General features: G+C 34.1%; 1 protein-coding gene across 2 annotated transcripts in view; it reads right to left on the minus strand.

The window, feature by feature from the left end:
* Positions 1 to 25,902, minus strand: part of FREM2 (FRAS1 related extracellular matrix 2) — a 269,492-nt gene that overhangs the window by 70,715 nt on the left and 172,875 nt on the right. For both annotated transcript variants that reach the window (XM_039872935.1, XM_039872934.1), the window contains 8 exons: positions 19,964 to 20,161; positions 19,044 to 19,208; positions 18,305 to 18,487; positions 15,905 to 16,035; positions 14,381 to 14,539; positions 6,598 to 6,901; positions 4,504 to 4,635; positions 3,015 to 3,346 (listed from right to left, as the gene is read on the minus strand). In XM_039872935.1, the coding sequence (XP_039728869.1) occupies positions 3,015 to 3,346; positions 4,504 to 4,635; positions 6,598 to 6,901; positions 14,381 to 14,539; positions 15,905 to 16,035; positions 18,305 to 18,487; positions 19,044 to 19,208; positions 19,964 to 20,161 (1,604 nt within the window). The remainder of the gene's footprint in view (positions 1 to 3,014; positions 3,347 to 4,503; positions 4,636 to 6,597; positions 6,902 to 14,380; positions 14,540 to 15,904; positions 16,036 to 18,304; positions 18,488 to 19,043; positions 19,209 to 19,963; positions 20,162 to 25,902) is intronic.

Genomic DNA, 25,902 nt, shown 5'->3' on the forward strand with positions numbered 1-25,902 from the left:
AATAGATGATTGGATAAAGAAGCTTTGGAGTATATGTATATACATACATACAATGGAATATTACTCAGCCATAAGAAGAGATGAAATACTGCCATTTTCGACAACCTGGATGGACCTCGAGATAATCATGCTAAGTGAAATAAGTCAGACAGAAAAATTTGAAAATCATATGATATCACTTATACGTGGTATATAAACCTAAAAGCACCAAATGAACAGGACAAACAAACAGAGACTCATGGACATAGACAATACACTAGTTATTACCAGCGGGGAGTGGTGAGGGGATAGGTAGATGGGTAAATGGGGTCAAATATGTGGTGACAGAAAGAAATCTAACAATGGGAGGTGAACACACAGTGAAAAAATATATATGTCTTACTGTTAAAAAAAAAGGAAAGGACTAAAAAAAGGAAATTAACATCTATTAGATGATTGGAAATTATCCAATCAACAATGTAAAGAGACAATTATTCCAGGTCTGTGTGGAATTAGAGAACAAATAGATCAGCATTGGCTTCTTTTGTTTAATGACGTAGTCAAATCTATGAAGCACCTATGAAGACATTTAGCCCATGTTCATTATTTACCTTTACTCTTGCCAATTTTTTCCATTCTAAATGCAGAAATGTAAAAGTTCATAAAGATTATGAAATTCTAAAGTAGAATGTGTTCCCCAATGTTCAGGTGTTGTCTCGTAAAGTATGTTTTCATTTCAATCTGATCTTCCCGTACTCAGATAAAGGTATAGTCCACTGTTAAGACATGCATTTGAAAAATTTTACCAACAGTGGGTGGGAATAGAATCTGGTACACATTTTCATGACTGCTGTTGGACAGCATTCTTGTACCCAGAACAAAGGAAAAAGTTTATTTGCCTTTCTTGCAATTGCATATGTGACCATATCCATTCCTCATAGTCACCAAATTAAATGACATTTTAATTCAATTAAATGTCCGTATAAGTACCATGATGTTGTTAAGAGCACAGGCTTATAAAAGACATGAACATGGGCAAGTTATTTGAAATCTCATTGCTTCAACTTTCTCATCTCTAAAAAGGAGACAAAATTAGTACTTTTCTCAGAGTGTTATTGTGAGGATAGGAATATGTAGAAATATGTAAAATAGTTAGAAGAATGGCAGACACATATTAAACATTAAATAAATGCTATCATCATTATTGTTATTGTTAGTACTACTAGATAATGAGATTTGGCCGGAGAGATGAACACGATAGTGGGCAGAATTTGTTTTGAAAATACCCTTGATACATTGGGCGTGCATAACAGGATAAGGCTTCAGCAAGTAAGTGCAGGTTTTTCACCAGAGCATGCTATCTAGGTTGCATATATTAAAGGTGGAAAAATGCTGCCAGAGAAGATAGAAAACATTCTTGAGGATGAAAACAGACTATAAACTAGATAAGAGCCACAGAGAAGGTCCGCGGTACAAAGTGTCTTTAATAAGAGCTAGAACAAATGTAATCTTATGACTATAGCTAATTTTGTTTATGCAAATAGATCCTGAGATATAAGAAAGATCCTGAGACAAGAATGACAAGAAAGAAAAGAATTGATTAAATAACAAATTGAAAAAAAAAGAAAAACTGTGAGGAAGAGCTAAAGTAACCAGAGAATTTTTAATATAAAGAAAAAGGTTGAAGTAAATTTGTTAATATGAGTCTTTATTTTTATTTTGGGGATAGGACTTTTTTCCTTCATGTATTTTTTTTCAGATGGTAAAGACAGGTTGGGAAGAGGAACCTGAGGAAGTAACACTTATGAGGGCTTAAGTAATTTGCTCAAGGACACATAGCTAGAAAATATTGGAGCCAAATTTAAGTCTACATTTGCTTGATTCCAGTGTGCAGGTTGGAATATTCCACTGTTCCACACTGTCTTTCTCTTGGTGTTCTTATTTGATATTTTTACTAATCTATGCAAATTTTTGAATATTTTGCTGCTTCTAGAAGAGATGGTTGAAATAATGTCTCATTACCCTTGGGTCTAATAGTTTCCAGACATAATACATGGCTGCCATTCAACATCGACACCAGCTAAACTTGCTAAGTTTTACAGTTTTGTTCTGTGATGAAAGTGATAGTGAGTTATCTACTTTTCTTTTGCTACTACTTGTTTTATATTTTAACACTTTAGGAATATAGAATAAAAAAATCCAGCTTCATCTTGGCTAAATCTTGAAAAACATCATATATCCTGGTTATGATTCACTATAGTAATGTATAAGCCTATTTATATAAACTCTTTCTTCAGTACAGCTAGAACAGAGCATTGCTTTAGTTCAAATACTACAATTCTAAACTACACCCTACATAATTTATATTCTCTATTATAACCACTAATGAAGACCTTCCTTATCTTTTTTAACAACTTTGTTGATAATGGAGGGGGGAGGGCTGTGTGTGTATGTGTGTGTGTATTTTATGAGTTAATGTCTGTCTGTGTATGAAGATGAATTATTGATTGTAGAGTAGAAATAATAATGAGCTTTCAATGAAAATACTTTTGACTATATTTGTGATGGAGAAATGAAATAGGGAGGGAGGAAAAGAGAAGAAAACTAGAAAGAAAAGAAAGAGAAATGGGATAGAAGAGAAAGATAGAAGGTAAAGGAAGAAGAAAGATAGTAAGAAGGGAGAAAAACTAGACTGACCCTGAGGATTGTAAATCTTTATACTAGATGATTAATGAAACATCACTGGCATCTACAAAAAATGATTATGTATACTTTGAAGAGTAATTAGTATTTGGATATTTTAATATCAGAGCAGAGTTGGAGCATTGCTAAAAAAGACATATATTTTGATACATTGTTCCAAAAATAGACATGGATTTTCACACCACCTATACCAATTATTTGGTCTCTCTTGTACCTAATGACCTACATCATCAAGATGTAAAACTGGAGTTGGGATTTAGTACAAATCTATGTAACTGAACAAAATCAATTGGTTTACCAGTGACCGAAGCTCAGATGTTAAAAATTCATACCTGTCCATCTGTTCCAATGGTGCCTCCACAGTCAGTGAGAAGTTCTGACATGTCATAGTAGCTAACAAACTCCCACAAACAGGCCTCTAGGTTCAGGTTTTGGTAGAATCGTAAGGTACTAGAACCTCTGATAGATGAGCTGTACTGGTAAGGATACATCTCTTCAACTATTTCTGGATTTTTTTTAACATCAGTCAAAAAACCATGATGGGTCTTCACTTCAGTATAATCCAAAAGGTTTGAGCACTTGTGGTTTCCGATCCTTGTGCCATCAGGACTGAGGGTGAGCTCAAAGTTGGAAAGCTCTTTAGTGGAGATCATGGGGAGCATGCCTACAAGAAATTGTAATCATTGTTAGCATTCTCACTAATAGCAAAGGACTTAGAACATTATATTTTCTTTATCTCTTGAGAAGACAAGTCTTATAAAATACTGTAGAGCAGTGATTTATTGAAGTGGTGTCCTAAGACCCCTGAGGGTACTGGGAATTAACATTAAAGCTATATTCATAATGATACTAAGATATTATTTGACTCTTTTGCCCTTATTCTCTTACTGTTATAGATCTCTTTTTCACCTGATGGGTCTCTCCTCAGCTGTTTGCACACTTGAGTTACACATCTAAAATGAGCCTAGAGATAGGGTAGTCAAATGTGGGACCAATGTTATGCTGTAAAACAAGGAGATACAGATTCCTGTTCACACACCCTCACTCTCCAACAACACAAACTTGGATTTGTAATAAGCGGACAAAGCAGAATAACATCCTTTTCCTATGGGAGGTAGATTCTACTGTGTAGTTCCTAACAGTACCTAATGTTTTTTTTTCCCCCTTAGCTACTTAACATATAATTAACAATCAAATAATAAAATTAATATTAACAATTTATTCAGGTATAAAGTGAAGTGAGTGGACTCTGACTTGAAAATGTCTTCTGTATATGGGGAAATGTTCATAAAGTCTGGATAAAGTTATTGACTCACAAATCCTGGCCACACTTCTGTACTCAGAGAAAGTGAACACAATATATAATACTGTTAGTTGCATTTTAAATTTCATTTTGTTGCTTAGGAAATGTCTTAATGTGATTGCAATAAATATTGGGAGGGATTTATAAAACTAAAGTTAGGAAATAGCAAATACATGTTGAAGGTGAGCATTGAGATGCTAAAATGCTTTATTGTAAGTCCAAGTTCAAGAGTTTTGAAGACACATTTGTGCTATTTCATAAAAGCCAGCATGTTAATGTTTTGTTTCATAGTGTTTGGACATCTTTTAAATTTATCTAATTTTAGAGAATGCTTAAATTGTCAGACTTTAAAAAATAGGCAGAAAGAAAACAGAAACAGTTGAAGCAGAAAGGCTTGAAGTTCAAGTTGCAAACTGAGCTCTTATTGTCTGGTTGGTTATTTAGAGTATTCAGTAAAATAAATCAGGTAATGAGGATCCCAAACCACTCCCACGGATTTCCTTATCCAAGGTACCTACCATCTGTGTGTGGCATCATGACTGTGAGCTTGACAAGGTTTGTATGCTCTGGGTCCTCGGGGCCCATGTAGTGCAACTTAGCTGAGAACGGCTCTGCTCCCACTATCCCTGGCACCTGGGACTGACAAAGACCTAAAAATGAACATATTTATGCTAAAAGAAGATAATAGACAACACTTGAAAATATTTTTTTAAATAGGCACTATAATTTTTCTGTGTCCTTTAAAATTCTCTTTGGACTAAGGCATTGCCGAGAGTAGATAACATAAGGAAGCAGAAAAAGATGATGTGAGCAAAAATCACAGCAGACAGTTTAGTGCCTACTTCTTAACATTTTGGGCATTTTATAAAGTTTGAAAAACAACAGTTGTTGTTCAATTTGATTTAATATGTGCTGGACATTCTAGATTATGATTATATCAACAAAGTGTGAACAGACACAGTAAGAATGATTGAAAGCCAATAGAAAAAAAGTAAGTGCATTTTGAGTGAATTTGATGTTTAACCTAGAATAGTATGACTAGTTATAAAATATACATTACTTACAAGCAAATAAAACTAAAAATGTGCTTTTTTTAAAAAACAAAAACGAATGTCTCTTTAGAATCAGAGCAAAATGTATAGTTTGCTCTCTATATATAATTTCTTACAATATATGTATTATAAATTATAACTTGTTTTCTCTCTGTCTCATCTATCATCTATCTATATCTATCAATCATATATCTGTCTATCATCTTTCATCATCATCATCATCATCTAATCATCTATCATCATCACCACTATCTCTATCATCTAATCTATCATCTATCTATCTCTCAATGACTCTCAAGAAATTTGACATGAAAATCTTCCTTAATGTTTGCTTTAAGAGAATTGTGACGTTTTCATTTTAATATCATGGAGGGGATCAAGATGTTAAATTACAATTTTAAGAGACCTAGGTAATATATAACTTCCTTCCTGCTTGTACAAAACAGAGGAAATAGGATTTATTAAGATAGCAATGAAATTGGAGGCAGTCTCAGCATGTAGGCTATCTGTTTTATTAAGAAGGGTACTCAGTAGTTTGGTTTTAAGAAAAAATTAAAAACATCATTTATTTTAATCCTAATCAAAGAGCATGTTTACTATACAATATATCAACAAATATTGCTCCTTACTATATAATGGTGGGAGGTGGTACATATAACCTTTATTTATGCAACAATTATGCTTTGAAAGCATTGTATGCAAATGGAAGTTTTAGAAATAGAATCTTATAAATAGACAGTTATTTAAAAAATCCTTATGCAGAGTGAAGGATTGATTTACAAAGCCGAATTCCTGTCTTTTCATTGTTATCTTTAACCATATCCTACTCTCCACCCCCAAAGTATCTAGGATCCAGCCCTGAATACAACCTCCCTCATAACAAGGTCTGGGCACTCCTAGGTACTTCTCTACATAGACTGTCCTTCCCTTTTTGTCTCCAGCAAACTCCTACTCATCCAACAACCAGCTCAGAGTGGCTTTGCCTTGCATATGAGCCAACTTGTCCAGATCTGAACCTTGCATACCATCTGCTTCATTTCCTCATTGTCCCATCTTTCCCTCTCATATGACTCCTACTTCTCTGCTTGTAGTTCTCAGAATGTTCCATGTTATTTTCATGTGTCTATGAGTCATTTCTCATGCTTTTTTTTCTCTCCTGTTTTCAAGATTCAGATTAAGCATTTCCTCTTTGATGAAATCTTTCCTGACCCACTCAGGGTCATTACTACTTTTGCATTTCTGTGCCCCCTCCAGACTAAACTTTTGTCTGTGTTCTCAACTTGAGTATGAATTCCTCAAGGACAGGAATCTTGCCTTATTTTTCTTATTGTCAACATAAAGCTGTTATATGCCAGCAAACACTCTGGAATGTGATAAGTAATTTTAAAATGTGGTATGAAAATATTTGTTTTCTAATGAATATTTTCACAACAATAAGTTATCATTTTCAAGTACTTATAGAGTATTATGGACTACATTTGAAAGAATAACCAGAAATTAGACATTTATAATATTACATGGTAGTCCAGTGATCTTCATGCGAAAATGGCAAAGTATTACCTTCTTCTCTACTGATGGTTACAATAGGGCTCATCAGCTCCAGGCCTTCATTGCCATTGACATTCACAGCTCGAGCCGCACACTGCACTCTGGAGCCAGGCTGAAAATATATGGAGTCTAAAGTGATCATCTTGGATGATGTAAAATAGGTGTCAAACTCCACTTCTTTCATGGGGCTGGTTACACCATCAGCGCCAGTGGGTGCACTAATCAGCCATCGGTACTGGGTCAAAGTGTCATTGATGTTCTCACTTGCACAAATAGAGCCTGTTTTGTCATAGTCTGAATATTTAGGGTTGCAAGCCTATAGGAAAAAAAAAAAAGAAGTATGTTAGGGCCACAGTATAGAACAATGTGTAAATTATTCCTCTCAAGTTCTCTCTATCATAGTGTTTTCACTCATGCTTTTTTCTCCCCATTTCTGCTTGTTATTTATGGAAACTTTAAATTTCTATTTCTAGCCATGATAGCTTTAATGAACTCTAATCTTGCATTTCAAACAGGTATTTCCACCTCTAACTTAATACAAATAAATGTTATTCATTTTATCAACTCTTGAATCCTCGGAGTTGTCCAATCATTTTTGTTCCTTCTCTCTTTCTCTCTCCCTTCATCTCTCCTTCCCTCATTCCTTCCTCTCTCTCATCTTGCCCTGCACATCAATGAACTTCGTTGATTTTTCTTTTGTAATGTTTCTTAAGTCAATCACTTCCTTCCCATTTCTAGCACCATCTCCCTAATTCAAAGCCTTTCTAGTCAAGTGACACACTGCTGCCATGGTAACACTCAACATAACCTCTCCTTTCATGCTATTCTTCTTTGCAAGAACTCCCTGCTAACCATTAACAAACGAAGTCCACATTCATTAACATAACATTTAAATTTGGCACCAAACATACTTGTTACCAAATTATTTTGCATTGTTTATTCAATAAACATTTATTGTGTACCTATTTAATGTAGGTCATTATATCAGGGCTGTTGTGATATAAAAATAAATATGTTCCAGTTTTTACTCAGAAGGAGCTTACAATTTAGAATCAAGAATAGGCAAGTAAAAGTGTAGTTAAATTATGCTATTTTTTATGCTAGTCTTCTAGATGTAGCTTGTGATGCAATCACTTCTTCCTGAAATGACTTTCACTTATCTGACTCTTCTCTTACACTACTAAAATTCTACCTCACCATCTCAAACCTTCTCTCACACATGGAGCTGCATTATTCTCATGATACTAATCACATCTTGTCCTATAGTAACTAAGTCTTATATATCTTTCTCTTCCTTATTTTTAATTTCCTTGAGTGCAGAGTTCAACCCTTATTTATTTTTCTATGAGTGACAGACTCTGAGAAAACATGAGAGAACACTCTACGTACACGCCAATTAATAAACCTTTGTTGGATATAGGAAGAAAAATGAGAGCTTTATTTGATTAATGTTATATTTTCCTCTCCAAAGTTCAAAGCTTAAACCTTGTAGTATTTTCCCACTTTTAGTTCATGACAAGGCCAATATTATATTGTTAAGCTTATAATTATTTAAAATAATTATTTTGACAGATTGGATTAAACATGGCAGCATGAGAGACATTCCAGATCTCTCCCCTTGAAACAACAATAAGCTGAACACCTAAAACTCAACAAAAACACCCAAACTGTACGCTAGCATGTCTGAGTGCGGGATCTGCGTATAACAGCTACCACAGGTCAGAACCCCGGGTGCCGAGTGGTGGACTGGGAGGAACAAAGAAATTGCATCTTGCAGCCAGGGCTCCCTGTAGGAGGAAGGGGAGGGGAGAAGGAGCAGCGAGTTCCCTGAACAGCCCTGCCTGAGAGTGCTGTGAGCTCCACGCGGCTGGCAGCAGTGCCCAAACATTAGAGCAGAAGGCAAAGAAACAGGGATGGCAGAAAAGTGGAAATGGCAGAGAACAACAGTTGATTTTTACCAGCTGCAGTTGCAAAACCGAGGCTGAGTGACAGCCTCCAACCTCCAATTCAGAAGGCCCCTCGCCCTATACCCTCTGAGATGGAAAGCTCTGGAGCCCCAGGAGAATCAGAGCAAACACTACCAAAGCTGTCAATAACACTGACGGGAACTGAGATTGAGGGTAGAGAGCATGATTAAACATCTATAAGGAAAAAAAGACATTATTAACACTTTATATAAAACAGAGATCCAGGAGGCTTAGATGCCACCTTCTGGAAACTAAAAGAAAAACACCTTACTTGCAACAGGCTAGGGACCATTATATAATAAATCTTCTTTCTGAGAGGAAAAAAAAAAAGCAGAACACACTTCCATTAATGCCCAGGTGGAGAAATAGTCCATTAGACACCATGAACAGCCAAGGTGACAAGACATCTCAGAGAGAAAGAGAAAAATCTCCAGAAATGAGCTTACAGACATAGAAATATGTGACTTAAATGACAGAGAATTCAGAATGGCACTTCTGAAAAAACTCAGTGAGATCCCAAACGAATCATATCAACAATTTCAGGAACTGACAAAACAACTAGATGAGCAGAATGAGTTCTTTAGAGAGGAGATTGAAACCTTCAAAAAGAACTGAATAGACCTTCAGGAGATAAAGAACACACCGAAAGAGTTAAAAAATGAAATAACAAACTTAGGAAATAGAGTCGGCCAAATAGAGGAAAGGTTTATTGATATCGAAGACAGAAATCTAGAAATAAATCAGAAGGAAGAAGGGAGAAACCGAAGAATGAAAAATAATGAAAGCCGATACCATCAAGAGAGGAAACTAAAGAATAATGGGCATTCTTGAAGGGGAGGAAAAGGAGCAGGGACTAGAAAGCATTTTCAGATAAATAGTTGACGAGAATTTCCCAGACGTAAGGAATGAGCTGGAGCTTGGAATTCAAGAAGTCAATAAAAAAACCAATTATCTCAAACCAAAAAGGCCTTCATCAAGACACACTGTATTAAAATTATCAAAGATCAATGACAAAGACAGAATTCTCAGGGCAGCCAGGGAAAAGAAGATGATAACCTATAAAGGAAAATCCTTTAGATTATTGTCGGAATTTTCAGCACAAACCTTACAAGCCATAAAGAAGTGGAATCAAATATTAAAACTATTAAATGCAAGGAATTACCAGCCAACAATAATAGATCCAGCTAAGTTCTCCTTTAGATATGAAAGAGAAATTAAGACCTTTCCAGACATACAAAATTTGAAGGAATTCTCCACTACGAGGCCTGCACTACAGGAAATACTGACAGAGGTCAGTTCACCTAAAACAAAATGACAAAGCAAAACAAACAAACAAACAAAAACACATAATTAAGAGTAAGGGGACTAGCAGGCTGATAAAAGCAGAGAAGTGCAACCCTTACTACAAACAAGGCATTATAAGCTTAAAATAAGAAGAGATTTGCTATAGCAAGATAGTAACGAATGTTCAGCATATAGGGACAAATTGAGACAATAATGACTGAAAAGGGGAGGATTCAAAGATCCATATTCACAAAGGGGAATGGAGATAAGGCATACGCAGAAGAAAATAGACGACTATATAGATACAACTATCTTTTTCATATTCATAATGGTAACCACACACCAAAGATTTAGAATCAAAGTATATAACATAAAACAAGAAGGACCAGAGGGAAAACCCACAAAAGACAACCAAAATAAAGAAAACAGAAACACAAGACCTCATATTGCAATAATCACCCTCAATTTAAATGGATTGAACTCACCAATAAAAAGGCACAGAGTTGTAGGTTGTATCAAAAAACAAAACCCAACCATATGCTCCCTCTGGGAGACACATCTCTGCTCCAAAGACAAATATAGATTCAAAGTGAAAGAGTGGAAAATGATGTTTCAAGAAAATGGCATTCAGAGAAATCAGGAGTAGTGGTACTATTATCAGATGAAATAGACTTCAAAATCAAAAAGGTAAAGAAAGATACTGAGGGAAACTTCATAATGATAAAGAGACATAACACTTATTAATATCCATGCTCCCAATCAGGGAGCCCTGGATTATAAAAGCAATTACTAACAGAACTAGAGGAAGAAACAGACAAAAACACCATCATATCAGGGGACCTTAAATACTCCACTGTTAGGTATAGACAGATCATCCAAAGAGAAAATCATTAAGGAAATAACATCCTTAAATGACACATTAGACCAACTGGACATAATTGACATTTACCAAGCCTTCCATCTCAAAACAACTGCTTATACATTCATCTCTAGTACACATGGAACATTCTCAAGGATTGATCACATACTGAGACACAGAGAGAGCCTCAACAAATATAAGAGGGTTGAAATCACACCAACCATATTCCCTGATCATAATGTTTTGAAATTAGAGATCAACTGTAAAAAGAAAGTGGAAAAAATCACATAAAAATGGAGATTAAACAACATACTACTAAAGAATAACTAGATCAGAGAAGAAATAAAAAGGGAGATCAAGAGATACATAGAAATGAATGATAATGATAATACAACATATCAAAACTTTTGGGACATGACAAAAGTGGTCATAAAAGGAAAGTTCATATCATTACAGGCTTACCTCTGAAAACAAGAATGAGCCCAAATAACCAACCTAACGCTTCATCTTAAAAAAACTAGAAAAGGAAGATCGAATGAGACCTAACGTCAGCAGAAGGAAAGAAATAATCAAAATTAGAGCAGAAATAAATGAAATTGAAAACAGAAAAGATAGAAAAAATAAATACAACAAAGAGCTGATTCTTTGAGAAGGTTACTAAAATTGACAAATCCCTGGCTAGACACCCTAAAGAAAAAAGAGAAAGGACACAAATAAAATCAGGGATGAAAAAGGGGAAATTACGACAGACACTGCAGAAATACAAAGGATCATACAAGAATACTATAAAAAAGCATATAATGCCAAATTTAATAACTTAGAACAGATGGACCAGTACTTAGAAAAATACAATCTTCCTAGACTGAATCAAGAAGAACTGGAAAATCTAAATAGACTGATCAGCAGTATGGAAATTTAAACAGTTATCAAAAATCTACCAAAAGTAAAAGTCCAGGACCAGATGGCTTCACCAGTGAATTCTACCAAACATTCAAATAATATTTAATGCCTATTCTTTTCAAACTCTTCTAAAAAATTGAAGAGAAGACAATACTTCCCAACTCATTTTATGAGGCGAATATTACCTTGATACCAAAATCTGGTAAAGATAACACACAAAGAGAAGATTACAGACCAATATCTCTCATGAACACAGATACAAAAATCATAAATAAGATACTAGTGAACCAAATACAGCAACATATTAAAAAGATTATTCACCACGATCAAGTGGGCTTCTTCCCAGGAGCACAGGGATGGTTCAACATATGCAAGTCGATTAAAGTGATACACCACATAAACAAATTAAAACATAAGAATGATATGATCATATCAATAGATGCAGAAAAAGCCTTTGACAAGATACAGCACTCATTATGATCAAAACACTTAACAAAATCGGTATAGAAGGAAAGCACCTTAACATAATAAAGGCCATGTGTAACAAGCCCTCAGCTAAAATTATACTGAATGGTGAAAAACTAAAAACCTTCTCACTAAGATCAGGAACAAGGTAAGGCTGTCCACTATCGCCACTGTTCTTCAATATAACATTGGAAGTCCTAGCGAGTGTAATCAGGCAAGAGAAAGATATAAAAAGCATCCAAATAGGAAATGAAGAAGTCAAATTGTCACAATTTGTGGATGACATGATTCTCTATATAGAAAACCCGAAAGATTCCACAAGAATACTGCTAGAAACAATAAGCAAATACAGTAAAGTCTCTGGATATACAATTAACATTAGAAAATCCATAGCATTCCTATATTCTAAAAATGAAGCATCAGAGAAAGAAGTGGAAAAATAATTTCTTTTGCAATTGCAACGAAAAAACTAAAATACCTAGGAATAAATTTAATGAAACATGTGAAGGACCTATATAATGATAACTATAAGACTCTATTAAAAAAATTAAAAAAGATACAAAGAAATGGAAAGATATTCTGTGTTCCTAGATTGGAAGAATCAACATCGTTAAAATGACCATATTATCTAAAGCATTATACAGATTTAATGCAATCCCCATCAAAATTTTATCGGCATTTTTTAAAGAAATAGAAGAAAAAATCATCAGATTTGTATGGAAGCACAAAATACCCCGAATTACCAAAGCCATCCTGAGCAAAAAGAACAGGAATCACTCTGCCTGACTTCAAATTATACTACAAAGTGACAGTAATCAAAACGGCATGGTATTGGCAGAAAAACAGACACATGGACAAGTAGAAGAAAATCGAGAGTCCAGAAATAAACCCATACTCATATGGGCAAATAATTTTCGATAAAAACACCAAAAACATAAGAAAAGTCTCTTCAATAAATGGTGCTGGGAAAACTGGAAAGCCACCTGCGAAAGAATGATACTAGACTGTTGTCTATCACCACACACCAAAATTAACTCAAAATGGATGGATTAAGGTCTTGAATATAAGACCCGAAACAATAAAATGCATAGAAGAAAACATAGGAATGAAACTCAAGGACCTTTGGCTTAAAGAGGATTTTCTAAATTTGACCTCAAAGGCAAGGGAAGTAAGAGCAAAAATAAATAATGGGACTACATCAAACTAAAAAGCTTCTGCTCAGCAAAAGAAACTGTAAACAAGGTAAAGAGACAACCTTCTCAATGGGAAAATATATTTGCAAACAACACCTCCGATAAGGATGTAATATCCAAAATATACAAAGAACTCAATAACTCAATAATAACAAAAAACAGACAATTCAATCAAAAAATGGGCAGAGGACCTGAACAGACACTTCTCCCTAGAGGACATACAAATGGTCAACAAATTTATGAAAAGATGCTCAACATTGCTAGCTATTAGGAAAATGCAAATCAAAACCACAATGAGATACCATCTCACATCTGTTTGAATGGCTGTAATCAACAGGACAAGTAATAAATGTTGGAGAAGGATGCAGCGAAAAAGGAACCCTCATCCACTGCTGGCAGAAATGCAGATTGGTACGGCCACTACGGAAAGAGATATGGAGGTTCCTCAAAAAATTAAGAATCGGCCTACTATATGATTCAGCAATCCCTCTACTAGATATTTACCCCAAAGACTTGGAAACTCATATCCAAAAAGTTATTTGCACACCGATGTTCATAGCAGCATTATTCACAGTGGCCAGGACATGGAAGCAACCGAAGTATACTACAATAGATGATTGGCTATAGGAGCTGTGGTACATATATACAATGGAATATGACTCAATCATAAGAAGAGATGATATACTTCCATTTGCAACAACATGGATGGACCTTGAAATAGTCATAATAAGCGAAATAAACCAGATAGAAATGTTGAAAATCACATGATATCACTTATATGTAGACTATAAACCTAAAAGCATCAAATGAACAGGACAAACAAACAGAGGCTCATGGCAATAGATGTACTAAGGGTTACCAGAAGGGAGTGGGGAGGGGGAAAATAAAAAAATAAAATATTTAAAAAATTGTGTATATATATATATATTATTAAAAAAACAAATAAACTGGCATTTAAAAAAAGGAAAAGAAAAATAAGAAACTACAGACTAAGCATGTGTGCAATGATCATATATGTAGTACCATCGAGAGCACTGTATCTCTTGGACTCAAGAGCACCTGTCAAAAAAATAAAATAAAATAAAATAAAATAATTATTTTACAATTTCCCTCAATTTCCTACTCACTGTGATACAGATGACAGGATATCCAGACACAGGTCCAGTACTCTCTTTAGCTCTGGAAGCATCATCATACATCAATAAGGACACAATTTGAGGGACAGAAGGAAAAGTGACATCTGCTATGCTGTTCATTTCTTCTATGTAAATAATGGCTTTGGTCACCTAGAAAGAAAAGATAATTATTTGTGATTATTGAAATATTTGACTCTTGGTGCTTTTATTGTACAGGACAATACCATACAGTCAAGTCTCCAGTTTTATTATGATGAAAATTGTCATATTCAGAGCCCCTACAGAGTGACAGCCCTATGTGGTTTGCATGTCCACGTGACCTTGGCACATTAGTCATATCTTATGGTACCAGAGGAGGGTATCTGAGCCCAAGGGAGCCTGGATTGGCCAGTGGTCCACAAGGTATTTGGGCTGCAACTTTTTTCTCTCAATTGTGATGAAAGTAGCTAACTCTGTCTTGGGTTGTGAAGTGGAAGATCCATGAGAAAGTCAATTTGTTCATAGTGGGAAGAAAGCTAAATGATATGCAGAGACAAGATAGTTTATGTGATAGCATGGCTTATGCTAAAGTGAATGTAAATAAAAGCAAAGCTTTAAATGGGTAGAGGTCAGAAGTACAGCCTGAAGCACAGGGAAAGGAAGAAGTTGAGTCATGACAGGAGAGGAATCTGTGAACATGTACTGCTGGTAATGTGACCAGAACACCTTGCTGATAAATTTGCCTTAGCTCCTGAATAACCTTCCATTATCTATCACAATGACTATCACAGTTTCCAAATCTATATTTATAGGTGTATTCTTAAAAGAAGCTTGTATTACTTGAAGTGATTTGAGTAAATCTGTTCCTTTCATTCAGAGTTTGATACAATGCTCCATAAAATTAAAAAGCAAAAACTCATTTTTTATGTGATCAAGACTTATAAAATAGATTTCCTGCCCATATTTCTTGAATTTTAAATACCACTTTAAAGAAAAGCAAGGCACTATAGCAGAAATACCATCAAGTAGTAAAAATTATGAAATGATAACCAATAATTGAGGAAAGAAATTTTCCCAATTTGATCTGATACTAATAGTGAAACAAATAAAAGAAAGAGTAATTTTAAGTATGGATATTACAAACATAGGTCTGTTCCTAAAATCATTTAGTTTTAAAAAGTTATTTTAGGCTTAAAGTTCAAAATTCTGTGGAAATTATGTTTATCTTAAAGAAAATATGATTGCTGATACTATGTAAATTAAATAAACAGAGAAAAAAAGTGCTAGGACTATAACATTTTGGTCTCAGAGGCCTTGAACATCATTTATACAAACATGATTTTTCAAAGAAAGATAGGAATTTCTTGACTATAATCTAATAGGAACAAAATTTATTTAGGAAAGGAAAGGGATCAAGCACATCTTTATATAAGGCTTGTAGAGTCCCATTACTTTATTGTACATTATGTGATGCTTATACACAGTTTCTCTGATAAAATGCTGGCCATGAATTTATATCTGCATTTTACTACTTACCTGTGTCTCTGCTACCATATTTTCATCGGGTTTTAGGTGAACAGTGAAGGCCTCTCTCATCTCTCTAATCCCATCGAAGATTACTTCAATTTCAACAATGTGCTGGGTTTCCCCCTCCTTAAATTCAATTTCTACAAATGCAAAATCACAATTTAAAATCTTTTACATACGAATATGAGAAGCTTTTGTTAAGCTTTTTTCACAGTGACCCACAATGATAAATACATTTTACAGTGTGGTCCAGTGTATGTGTATATGTGTGTGTGTGTGTGTGTGTGTGTGTGTGTGTGTGAGAGAGAGAGAGAGAGAGACTAAAATGGAATAAAAATTATTAAAAAATCACTTATTCTTACTGTATGCATTACATTCTAATATTTTCATTTTATCTAGAAGAAAAGTTTAATCATAAGCTACTAAATTGATCTGTTGACCCTCAGTTTGAAAAAAATGCTGAATTATGGAATGGACAATCAATAGTTCTAATACTGGCATATAATCAGACAAACTCATCTCTTATTTCCTAGAATTTCTAAACCATTTTAACATAAATCAAATGAATATGATCACAGATATTACTGAATGTGAATAGTATTTACATTTTATATATAGATCTAGAAAAGCTTGATATAACATTTTTAAGATTTTATCGACATGCCAAATTATATATTAAAAAGACTTCTTTTTGTTGATGTTAACTTTGGAAACTTTGCAACCGTTTTAAAGATAAATATTGATGGCATTTTTCCTTCTCGCTCCTGCTCCTCCTCACTAAAAAGGATCATTTCATTATCTTAAGAAGTAAAATCAATTATGCAAATCTCTTTTAACCATTCATTTAAAAATTCTGAAAATGGTAAAAATTAATTGATTTTATTGAACTTGTGAATAAGCAGCTGACTATACCATGAAACTTGGATAAACTATTTTGTTGGTTTTACTATATCTTGAGAAACTGGCTCAGAAGAAGAGAAAATAAAGAAGATATTGCATAATCATTCCAATTGAAGACTATAACAGGTGCTGCTTTCTGATATAACTGCATTTCAATCATTATAATTCAAATTTATAAATCTTTTAAAATATGGCAGAAGAAAATATATCTCCAATTTATTTTATTCTACTTCAATTTTTTACTCACTTCAATTTTTTACTTGCCAATTATAAAAATGTATTTTAAAAAATTGAGTTAGTAAGCTAGACTCATCTTTAAAATTAGTTCCGTTTCTAGATACAGTCATTTTCTGCAAGCGTTAGCACGTTCTGAGTCTTAGACTCCTCATACCCTGAGAGAGCTTTTGGTTCTTGTTCCTGAGGCTGAAAATAGCTAATCATTTCTGGTCCATCAATTTGTTTGGTTTGACCAGTGTGATATTGCATTAAAAAATTAGTTTCTAACACTTAAAAATTTGGAAATTTTATAGGAAAGTATAGACATTTGAGTACTTTTGCACTTTTCTGCCTGCAACATTCAGATGGCTATGATATTACAGGCTTTTTATCCTCAGCAGGGAATGAACGTTTGTACCATAACTGACTCAGTAATAACTATCAGTCATTTTCTAAATTGGGTTTGCAACTTAGAAGATCAAGATAAATGCCTGAAGGTCTATGATCATCAGAAAGTAATGATTGTTGGTAGTATGAGGTTGGAAACTAGAAACAAAGTAGATAAGGAGAATTCCAAACTTAATTTTGGACATTTATATCTATTCTTTCAGCAAATAACTCAGAGAGAAAGAGAGAGAGAGAGAGAGAGAAAGAGAGAGAGAGAGAGAGAGAGAGAGAGAGAGAGAGAGAGAGAGAGAGAGACTGATTTGCTTTAATTACTTATAAAAGTAAATGATAAAATGGTCCATAAGTTTGAAGAAGAAATGAGATGGATGATAAGCATCCATAACGGGCTCCTAAGGCCAGAGAATCCATGGTCTTTGTAGTTGATATTTTATCACCTTTTTACTGCCCTTCATTAATGCTTGACGTTTTTATTGCCCTTTCTAGCTTGAAGTTTTAGATTGTGGGTTTTATATAAACTAAAATAGACAACTATCTCAGCTATCATGCACATTTTCAATGTAATAAAATATCCCAGGAAAGTCATTATTTAATACCTTATGACCATAGTGAAGATAAAACCCATCAAAAGTAAAGTAGACTCAAAACAGAAAGTCATTTAATATGTCCACTCAAAATTTCCCTAAGTTCTGACACACATATCCTATAAGTCAAAAGGGAAAATCCAGGAAATAAAATCCATTCTCTGTTTTTATGAAGAAGATTAATTTAAAAGAGTATGTATATTTTATTTCAGTTGGATATTTCTCTTATTCTTCTCAAGGTCATTTGTGCTAGCAATAATGTAAGCATGACCTCTCTGGAGACAGGCTCTGGGAGCACTCATACCTTCTGAAACAGGATTGTAGTCTTCTCCAGAGGTGGCTGAGCCGTCCTTGGTGTGGACTCTTACAATGGAAACCTTCGAAGTGTCTCCTTGGCGAATCACTGGGATCTTTACTACCACTGACTGTCCTGGTTCTTTAGGTTCGCTGATGCTAAATTTCCTTTCTCCAAATTTAATAATTGTCTCTAAAATTGTGGGAAACAAGGACAAATTAAATTGTAAGGGGAATGCTTTTTTCCCCCCTATTTCTAATGTTTTTTTTTCCATGTAGGAGAAGCTTAATTGCTATTACACTCCTGATTTCTCTCTGTCCCCTCACCTGACATTATTGGTGAGTGTGTTAAAAACAACTGAGTGCAAGTGGTCTAGCTCCTTCCTTAGGAATTAACCAGTTCCCAAAAAGTATATGCTCTGGAAGTCTCTATTTGCCAAAAACTTTATGGGAGCAGGCCACTGAGAGTGGGAAGGGAGGAGGGAAATTTTTGACTCAAGACTACCTACACCCAAGGGGAAGAGGAAAGGTATGAATGTTTGGGATTCAAATCATATTCTTCATCATCAACTTTCAGTTTTAATGGCTTATTTCATTCTCCATTTCACTTAAGTATCCCACCCCCTATTTCTCAATCACTTTAAAAGCCTAGTCAAAAAGAGGGGGATATTTTCTAAGCCACCTGAAATTTTAACACAGATAGATTTCAGTTCCCAATTTATGGTTGAACACAAAAAATGACTTCTTACTATCGGCATCATCTTGGATCCTTATCAGAGTTTCATTTTGTTCACCAACTGCAGCCCCAAAGGGACAGTTGCTTCGTGGAGTGCCAAGAACCAGGCGGAGTTCCTCTATTTCTTCATAAAGTCTGTCATCTATCAGCTCAAGGATGCAAGGCTTTTCAGTCTCACCTAGAACAATAATGACAGCAGGTCAATCTCTCCCCTTAGGTAAAAAAAGATACATCTTCAACTAGAACATAAGCACCATGAGGGCATTGGCTTTTCCTTGCTTTATCAACAATGCAAATAATAGTATCTGGCATGTAATAAGCCTTCAATAAATATTTGTTCAATGAATGACTAAATATTTGGACATATGCAATGACAGGCTGCTACTTGTATAAGTAATTTCTTAAATATGTTTTAAATCCTGTCACCCATGTTAGAAAACAAGGAAAAAGAGCAAATGCCAATTTTGATTATGAATTTCTAGCATTATGATCAGGAAGCAAATTTAGCAGCTCTGTACAGGTTGATTATTGTTAATTAGTCTTAGTTTCTATTACAATTACTGAATCAAATTGATTAAATATTTTAAGGCTCTGGATACATATTAAAAATCTGACATCAATTTCCTTTCATTTCTGTCATTTGAACATTAAGTATATCCCAGCATTGAGAATTCTATATACATGTTATATGCCCTTACCACTGAATAAGTTTTGAAAAAAACAGTATAACACATCACTGGAAACCAATTAATAAGTTGATACAGAAACCAAAAAGACATTCATTCAACCTGTTACAATCTAACTCACCTTATTATCATATGGTGCTCATAAAACTATGATAATATGCTTGTCGAAATCAGGAACTTGCATGTCCTTACTTGTTAAAAACTTGGCTTACCCAAATTCAAAATAAAAATTCAAGCTCAAACTCACCTGGGAGGAATGTGATGATGGAGATATCAGTGTTTGGGCGTTCTTCAAAGTCCATCATCACTTGTGCAGACCCCTGCCGTGTGTAGCATCTCACTGAGGACCTGTATTTGAGATCTCCATTCCTGTGAATCATTGCAACTATCTGCCTGTCATTTTCATTGCCAGTATATACTCGTTCTCTGAATTGCATCTTAGGCACTGTACAAGCAAACATGTAGATTAAAGTGAACAGAATTTTTTTTTTTTTAACAAAAATGACATTTCAGAAAACATGGTTTAGTAGAAAGAATAATTCAACAGAAGTGAGAGGAACTTGCCAGTGTTTTGGCCTTGAGCAAATGACTAAACTTTAAGCATTTTGATTACCTTATCTTTGAAATTTTGTTTTTCCAATTTGTGGAGTAGGAAGATGCAATGAAATGCAAAACGGGAATAAAACCAGATACTTTAAAATATTGTATCTAATATGGTACTTACTCATGAGCTTCTCAGAATTTTTTGACACTAAGAATTATACACGTAATTACAAATATAATTTATCCAGACCATATTGGAAAAGTTTACAATGAGTATAATATTACACATACATAAAATATTTGGATGACACCTATGCTATGTCAATTAAATACGCATCTCGCTGACAAAAGATTAGACTGCTCCAAGCAACATCAAAATAATCATGGTAGAAGATTTTTCAGAATTCCCTTGTGCTGATGTGTCAGAAAGCCTTGCCATGTATCCATTGTCTGGTGGTCTCAGACAATGTTTTCGGCACCTTATTAGGGAAATTTAAGGTATGTCTGGGTGTTAGGAAATGACAAAAAGTGTCTTGTGTTGAGAAGTGGAAAAAGATCATTGACACTAAAGGGTCTTGAGTTGTGCAGCTCCATGTAGTTTAACACCTCTGTGATGAGAGAATTCTTTAAAATTTTTTTTTCAATTACAGTTGACTTTCAATTTTATTGAGTATATTTCCTACATTGTACTTTACATCCCCATGATGATTTTATAATTGCCAATTTGTATTTTCTAATCTTGTCGTGTTTTTTACCCAGGCCCCACCTCTACTCCCATCTGGTGACCATCAAAATGTTCTCTAATTATGGATTTCTATTTTGTTTTGTAGATTCCAAATATAAATGAAATCATATGATATTTGTATTTCTCTATCTGACTTATTTCCCTCTACATCTATCCATGTTATTGCATATGGCAAGATTTCATTCTTTTTTATAGCTTAGTAATATTCTATTGTATATATGTACTACATCTTTACCCATTCATCTATCGATGGACACTAAGGTTGCTTCCATTTCTTGCTTATTATAAATTATGCTGCAGCGAATATTGGGATACATAAATCTTTCAAATTAATGTTTTGAATTTCCTTAGATAAATACCCAGAAATAGGATTGCTGGGTCATATTGTAGTACTATTACAAATCTTTTGAGGAACCTCCATACTGTTTTCCATAATAGCTGTACCAATTTGCAATCTCACCTACAGTGCATGAGGGTTTTCTTTTATTCACGTCCTCAATAAAGCTTGTTATTAGTTGCCTTATTAATGATGGCTATTTTGATAGGTGTGAAGTCATATCTCATTGTGGTTTTTAATTTGCATTTCTCTGATAATTGGTGACTTTTAGCATATTTTCATGTGCCTATTGGTCATTGGTATGTCTTCAATGGAGAAATGACTATTCATGTCCATTGTCCATTTTGTTGCATCGGATTGTGTGTGTGTGTGTGTGTGTTAAGTTGTTTGAGTTCTTTATTTTGGATATTAACTCCTTATTAACATATCATTGACGAATATTGTCTCCCATTCAGTAGGCTTTGTTTTGTTAATGGTTTACTTTGCTGCACCAAAACTTTTTAGATTGATGTAGTTCTATTTGTTAATTTTGTTTGTTTCACGTACTTAAGGAGACATATCCCCCCCAAAATATTACTAAGAGCAGTATCATAGAGTTTATGCCTATGTTTTCTTCTAGGAGTTTTATAGTTCAAGTCTTAAATTTAAGTCTTTAATCCATTCTGAGTTTATTCTTGTATATAGTATAAGAAAGTATTCCAGTTTCATTCTTTTTCATATATGTGTCCAGTTTTCCCAACATCATTTATTGAAGAGACTGTCTTCAGCCCACTGTTTTCTTGCCTTCTTTATCCTAGATTAATTGACCATATAGATGGGCTTATTTCTTGGCTCTCTATTATTTTCTGTTGATCTACATGTCTGTTTTTGTGCCAGTATAATGCCATTTTGATTAGTTTGGCCGTGTAGTTATAATTTGATGTCAAGTAGCATGATACCTCTAACATTGTTCTTTCTCTATTGCTTTAGCTATTTGTGATTGCTTATAAATTTTAGAATTATTTATTCTGGTTCTGTTAAAAATGCCATTAGTATTTTTACATGGATTGCACTGAATCTGTAAATTGCTTTGAGTAGTATAAACATGCTAATGATTTTAAGTCTTCCTATCCATGAGCATGGTATACGCTTCCATTTAATTGTGTCTTGTATTTCTTTCTTCAACATCTTATGTTTTCTGAGTACAGGTCTTTTACCTCTTTGGTTAAATTATTCCCGTGTATGTATATATGTATGTATGTATGTATGTATGTATTTATAAATTGATGTTTATTTATTTTTTTAAGGATTTAAAAGATATATTTTTTTCAATTACAGTTGGCATACATTATATTAGTTTCAGGTGTACAACAGAGTGATTAGACATCTGTACAACTTATGAAGTGATTATCCAATAAATCTAGTACCTATCTGACACCATATATAGTTATTACAATATTATTGACTATATTCCTTATGCTGTACTTTACACCTCCATGACAATCTTGTAACTACCAATTTATATTTCTTAATCTTTCCCTCTTTTACACCCATCTCCCAATCCCCCTATCATCTGGTGCTCTCAATATATTCTCTGTATCTATGAGTTTGTGTCTTTTTTTTTTTTTATTCTTTAGACTCCACATGTAACTGAAATCATACGGCATTTGTCTTTGTCTGAATTACTCCACTCAGCACAATACCCTCTAGGTCCAATCATGTTGATGCAGATGGCAAGATTTCATTATATGTACCACCTTGTTATCCATTCATCTATTGGTGTATACCAGTTTGCCTCCATATCTTGACTATTGTAAATAGTGCTGCAGTGAACATATACATTCACATATTATTTTGAAGTATTGTTTTGGGTTTCTTCAAATAAGTAACCAAAAATGGGATTACTGAGTCCTTCTTTGTCTTTTGTTATAGTTTTTGTTTTAAAGTTTATTTTATCTGGTATAAGTATTGCTAACGCAGCTGTGTTTTGTTTCCTTTCCATTTCCATGAAACTTTTTTTTTTTTTAATCTCTTTACTTTTAGTCTTTGTGTGTCTTTAAACTTGAAGCAAATCTCTTGTAGGCAGCATATGCATGGGTCTTGTTTTCTTATCCACTCAGCCACCCTATGTCTTTTGATTGGAGCATTTAATCCACCTACATTGAAAGTAATTATTGATAGATATACAGTTATTGCCATTTTATATTCACATTTAAAAAATATTTTCTTCTTCTTCTTCTAGAACTTCCTTGAGCATTTCTTGTAATACTGATTTGGTATTGGTAAACTTCTTTAGGTTTTTCTTGTCTGGGAACCTCTTTATCTGTCCTTCAACTTTAAATGATAGCTTTGCTGGATAGAGTAATCTTGACTGTAGGTCCTTGTTTTTCATCACTTTGAATGTTTTGTGCCAATTCCTTCTGGCCTGAAAATTTCCATAGATAAATCAGCTTACAGTCTTATGGTAGCAGTCTTGTAGGTAACTAACTGTTTTTCTCTTGCTGCTTTTAAGATTCTTTTTAACTTTTGTCTTTTTAATTATAAGTTGTCTGGTATTGGTATCTTGGGGTTCATCTCATTTGAAACTGTCTGTGCTTCCTGGGCTTGCGTGTCTGTTTCTGTCACCAAGTTAGCATAGTTTTCAGTCATTATTTCTTTGAATAGGTTTTCAATTCATCACTCTGTCTCTTCTCCTTCTGATACCTCTGTGATGTGAATGTTGGTATACTTGATGTTGACCTTAAGATCTCTTAAACTAGCCTCATTTTTTTTTTTTTTGGATTTTTTTTCTTGTCGCTATTCCGATTGGGTGTTTTCTGTTCTCTTATCTTCTAAATCTCTGAATTGATCCTATGCTTCATCTAATCTACTGATTCCCTCTAATGTACTCTTCATTTAAGCTATTGTATTCTTCATTTCTGACTGGTTCTTTTTTATGTCTTCCATTTTCATTTTTATGTTTTGTATCTCTTTGTTCAAGTTTTTACTGAGTTTCTCTACTCTTCCTTTAAGTTCATTGAGCATCCTTAGAGCAAGTGTTTTGAACTCTGCATTTGATAGTTTTCTTGTCTTCATTTTGTTGAGTTCTTTTTCTTGACCTTTGTTCTGTTCTTTCATGTAAGACATGTTTCTTTGTCTCCTCATTTAGGCTGCCTCTCTGTGTCTGTTTTGATGTATTAAGTAGGGAGAGGAGGATGCTCTGCAGCTAAGAAAATCCTCCCAGTCTTGACTGCCACACACCGTTCTGGGCCTGGGCCATTGTTTTGCATCTCTGCCCCTTCTACCAATCTCTAGATGACCTCTTACGTATGTCCCCAGTTATAGGACTTCTGTTCAGCCAGACCTCCCAGTGATTGCTGTTCTGTAGTTTTGTTATAATTTTGGTGTGGTCACAAGAGGAGACTTGCACAGCATCTATCTTCTATGCCATTCTGACCGGTCCTACAAATCTTACGTTTAACTTTTAATGTGCTATTGTAATTACACATGATCCTCCTTTTGTCTTTTAACATTTGTACTAGCTTTATAATTGATCGATCCACTGCTTTTATTATATATTTTCCTTTGCCAATGAGAGTTTCTCTTTTTTTTCTGAGATATTTTCTTAATCCTATTTTTAATCTATTTTTTCCCCCTCTTTTAAAGAAGTTCCTTTAACATTTCTTGTACTACTGATTTGGTAGTAGAACTCCTTAAGATTTTTTCTTGTCTAGGGGGCTTTTTATTTCTCCTTCAATTCTTTTTTTCTTTTTAAAGGTACTCAAATATGCTTCAAATTTTAAAAAGATCTCTCCTTTTATTCTAAATGATAGCCTTGTGGGTAGAACAATCTTGGTTGTTGGTCCTTGCTTTTTAACACTTTGAGTATTTTGAGCCAATACTTTTTAGCTTGATAAGTTTCTGTTGATAAATCAGCTGACAGTCTTATGGGAGCTCCCTCGTAGGTAACTACTTCTCTCTTGCTGCTTTTAAGATTCTTTCTTTGTCTTTAACATATAGCATTTTAATTATAACGTGTCTTGGTGTGGGCCTCTTTGGGTTCACCTTGAGACACTCTGTTCTTCCTGGATTTGTATGTCTATTTTCTTTACCAGGTTAGGTAAGTTTTTTGTCATTATTTCTTCAAATAGATTTTCAATCCCTTGCTTTCTCTCTTTTCTTTCTGTTGCTCCTATGACACAAATGATATTGTCCCTGAGGTCCTTGCACTATCTTTTTTTTTAAAATTATTTTTTGGTTGTTTTTCTAATTGGGCATTTTCCACTATTTGTATTTCCAATCGCTGACTTGATCCTGTGCTACATATAATCTGTTGTTGATTCCTTCTGATATATTCTTTATTTCAGTCATAATAACCTTAATTTCTGAAGATTTTTTATGGTTTCCTTTCTATTGTGTACATTCTCACTGAGTTCATATTTTCTTACCCCAATTTTATTGAGCATCCTTATTACTAGAGTTTTGAACTCTGTATCTGGTTGATTGCTTGCTTCCCTTTAGTTTAGTTTTTTTTTTTTTTCCTGGAGTTTTTTCCTCTTTTCGTTTGGGACCATGTTTCTTTGTTTCTTCATTTTGGTTGCCT

The sequence above is a fragment of the Pteropus medius genome, unplaced genomic scaffold, assembly GCF_902729225.1.
Source record: "Pteropus medius unplaced genomic scaffold, Ma_sr-lr_union100, whole genome shotgun sequence".
NCBI lineage: Eukaryota > Metazoa > Chordata > Mammalia > Chiroptera > Pteropodidae > Pteropus > Pteropus medius.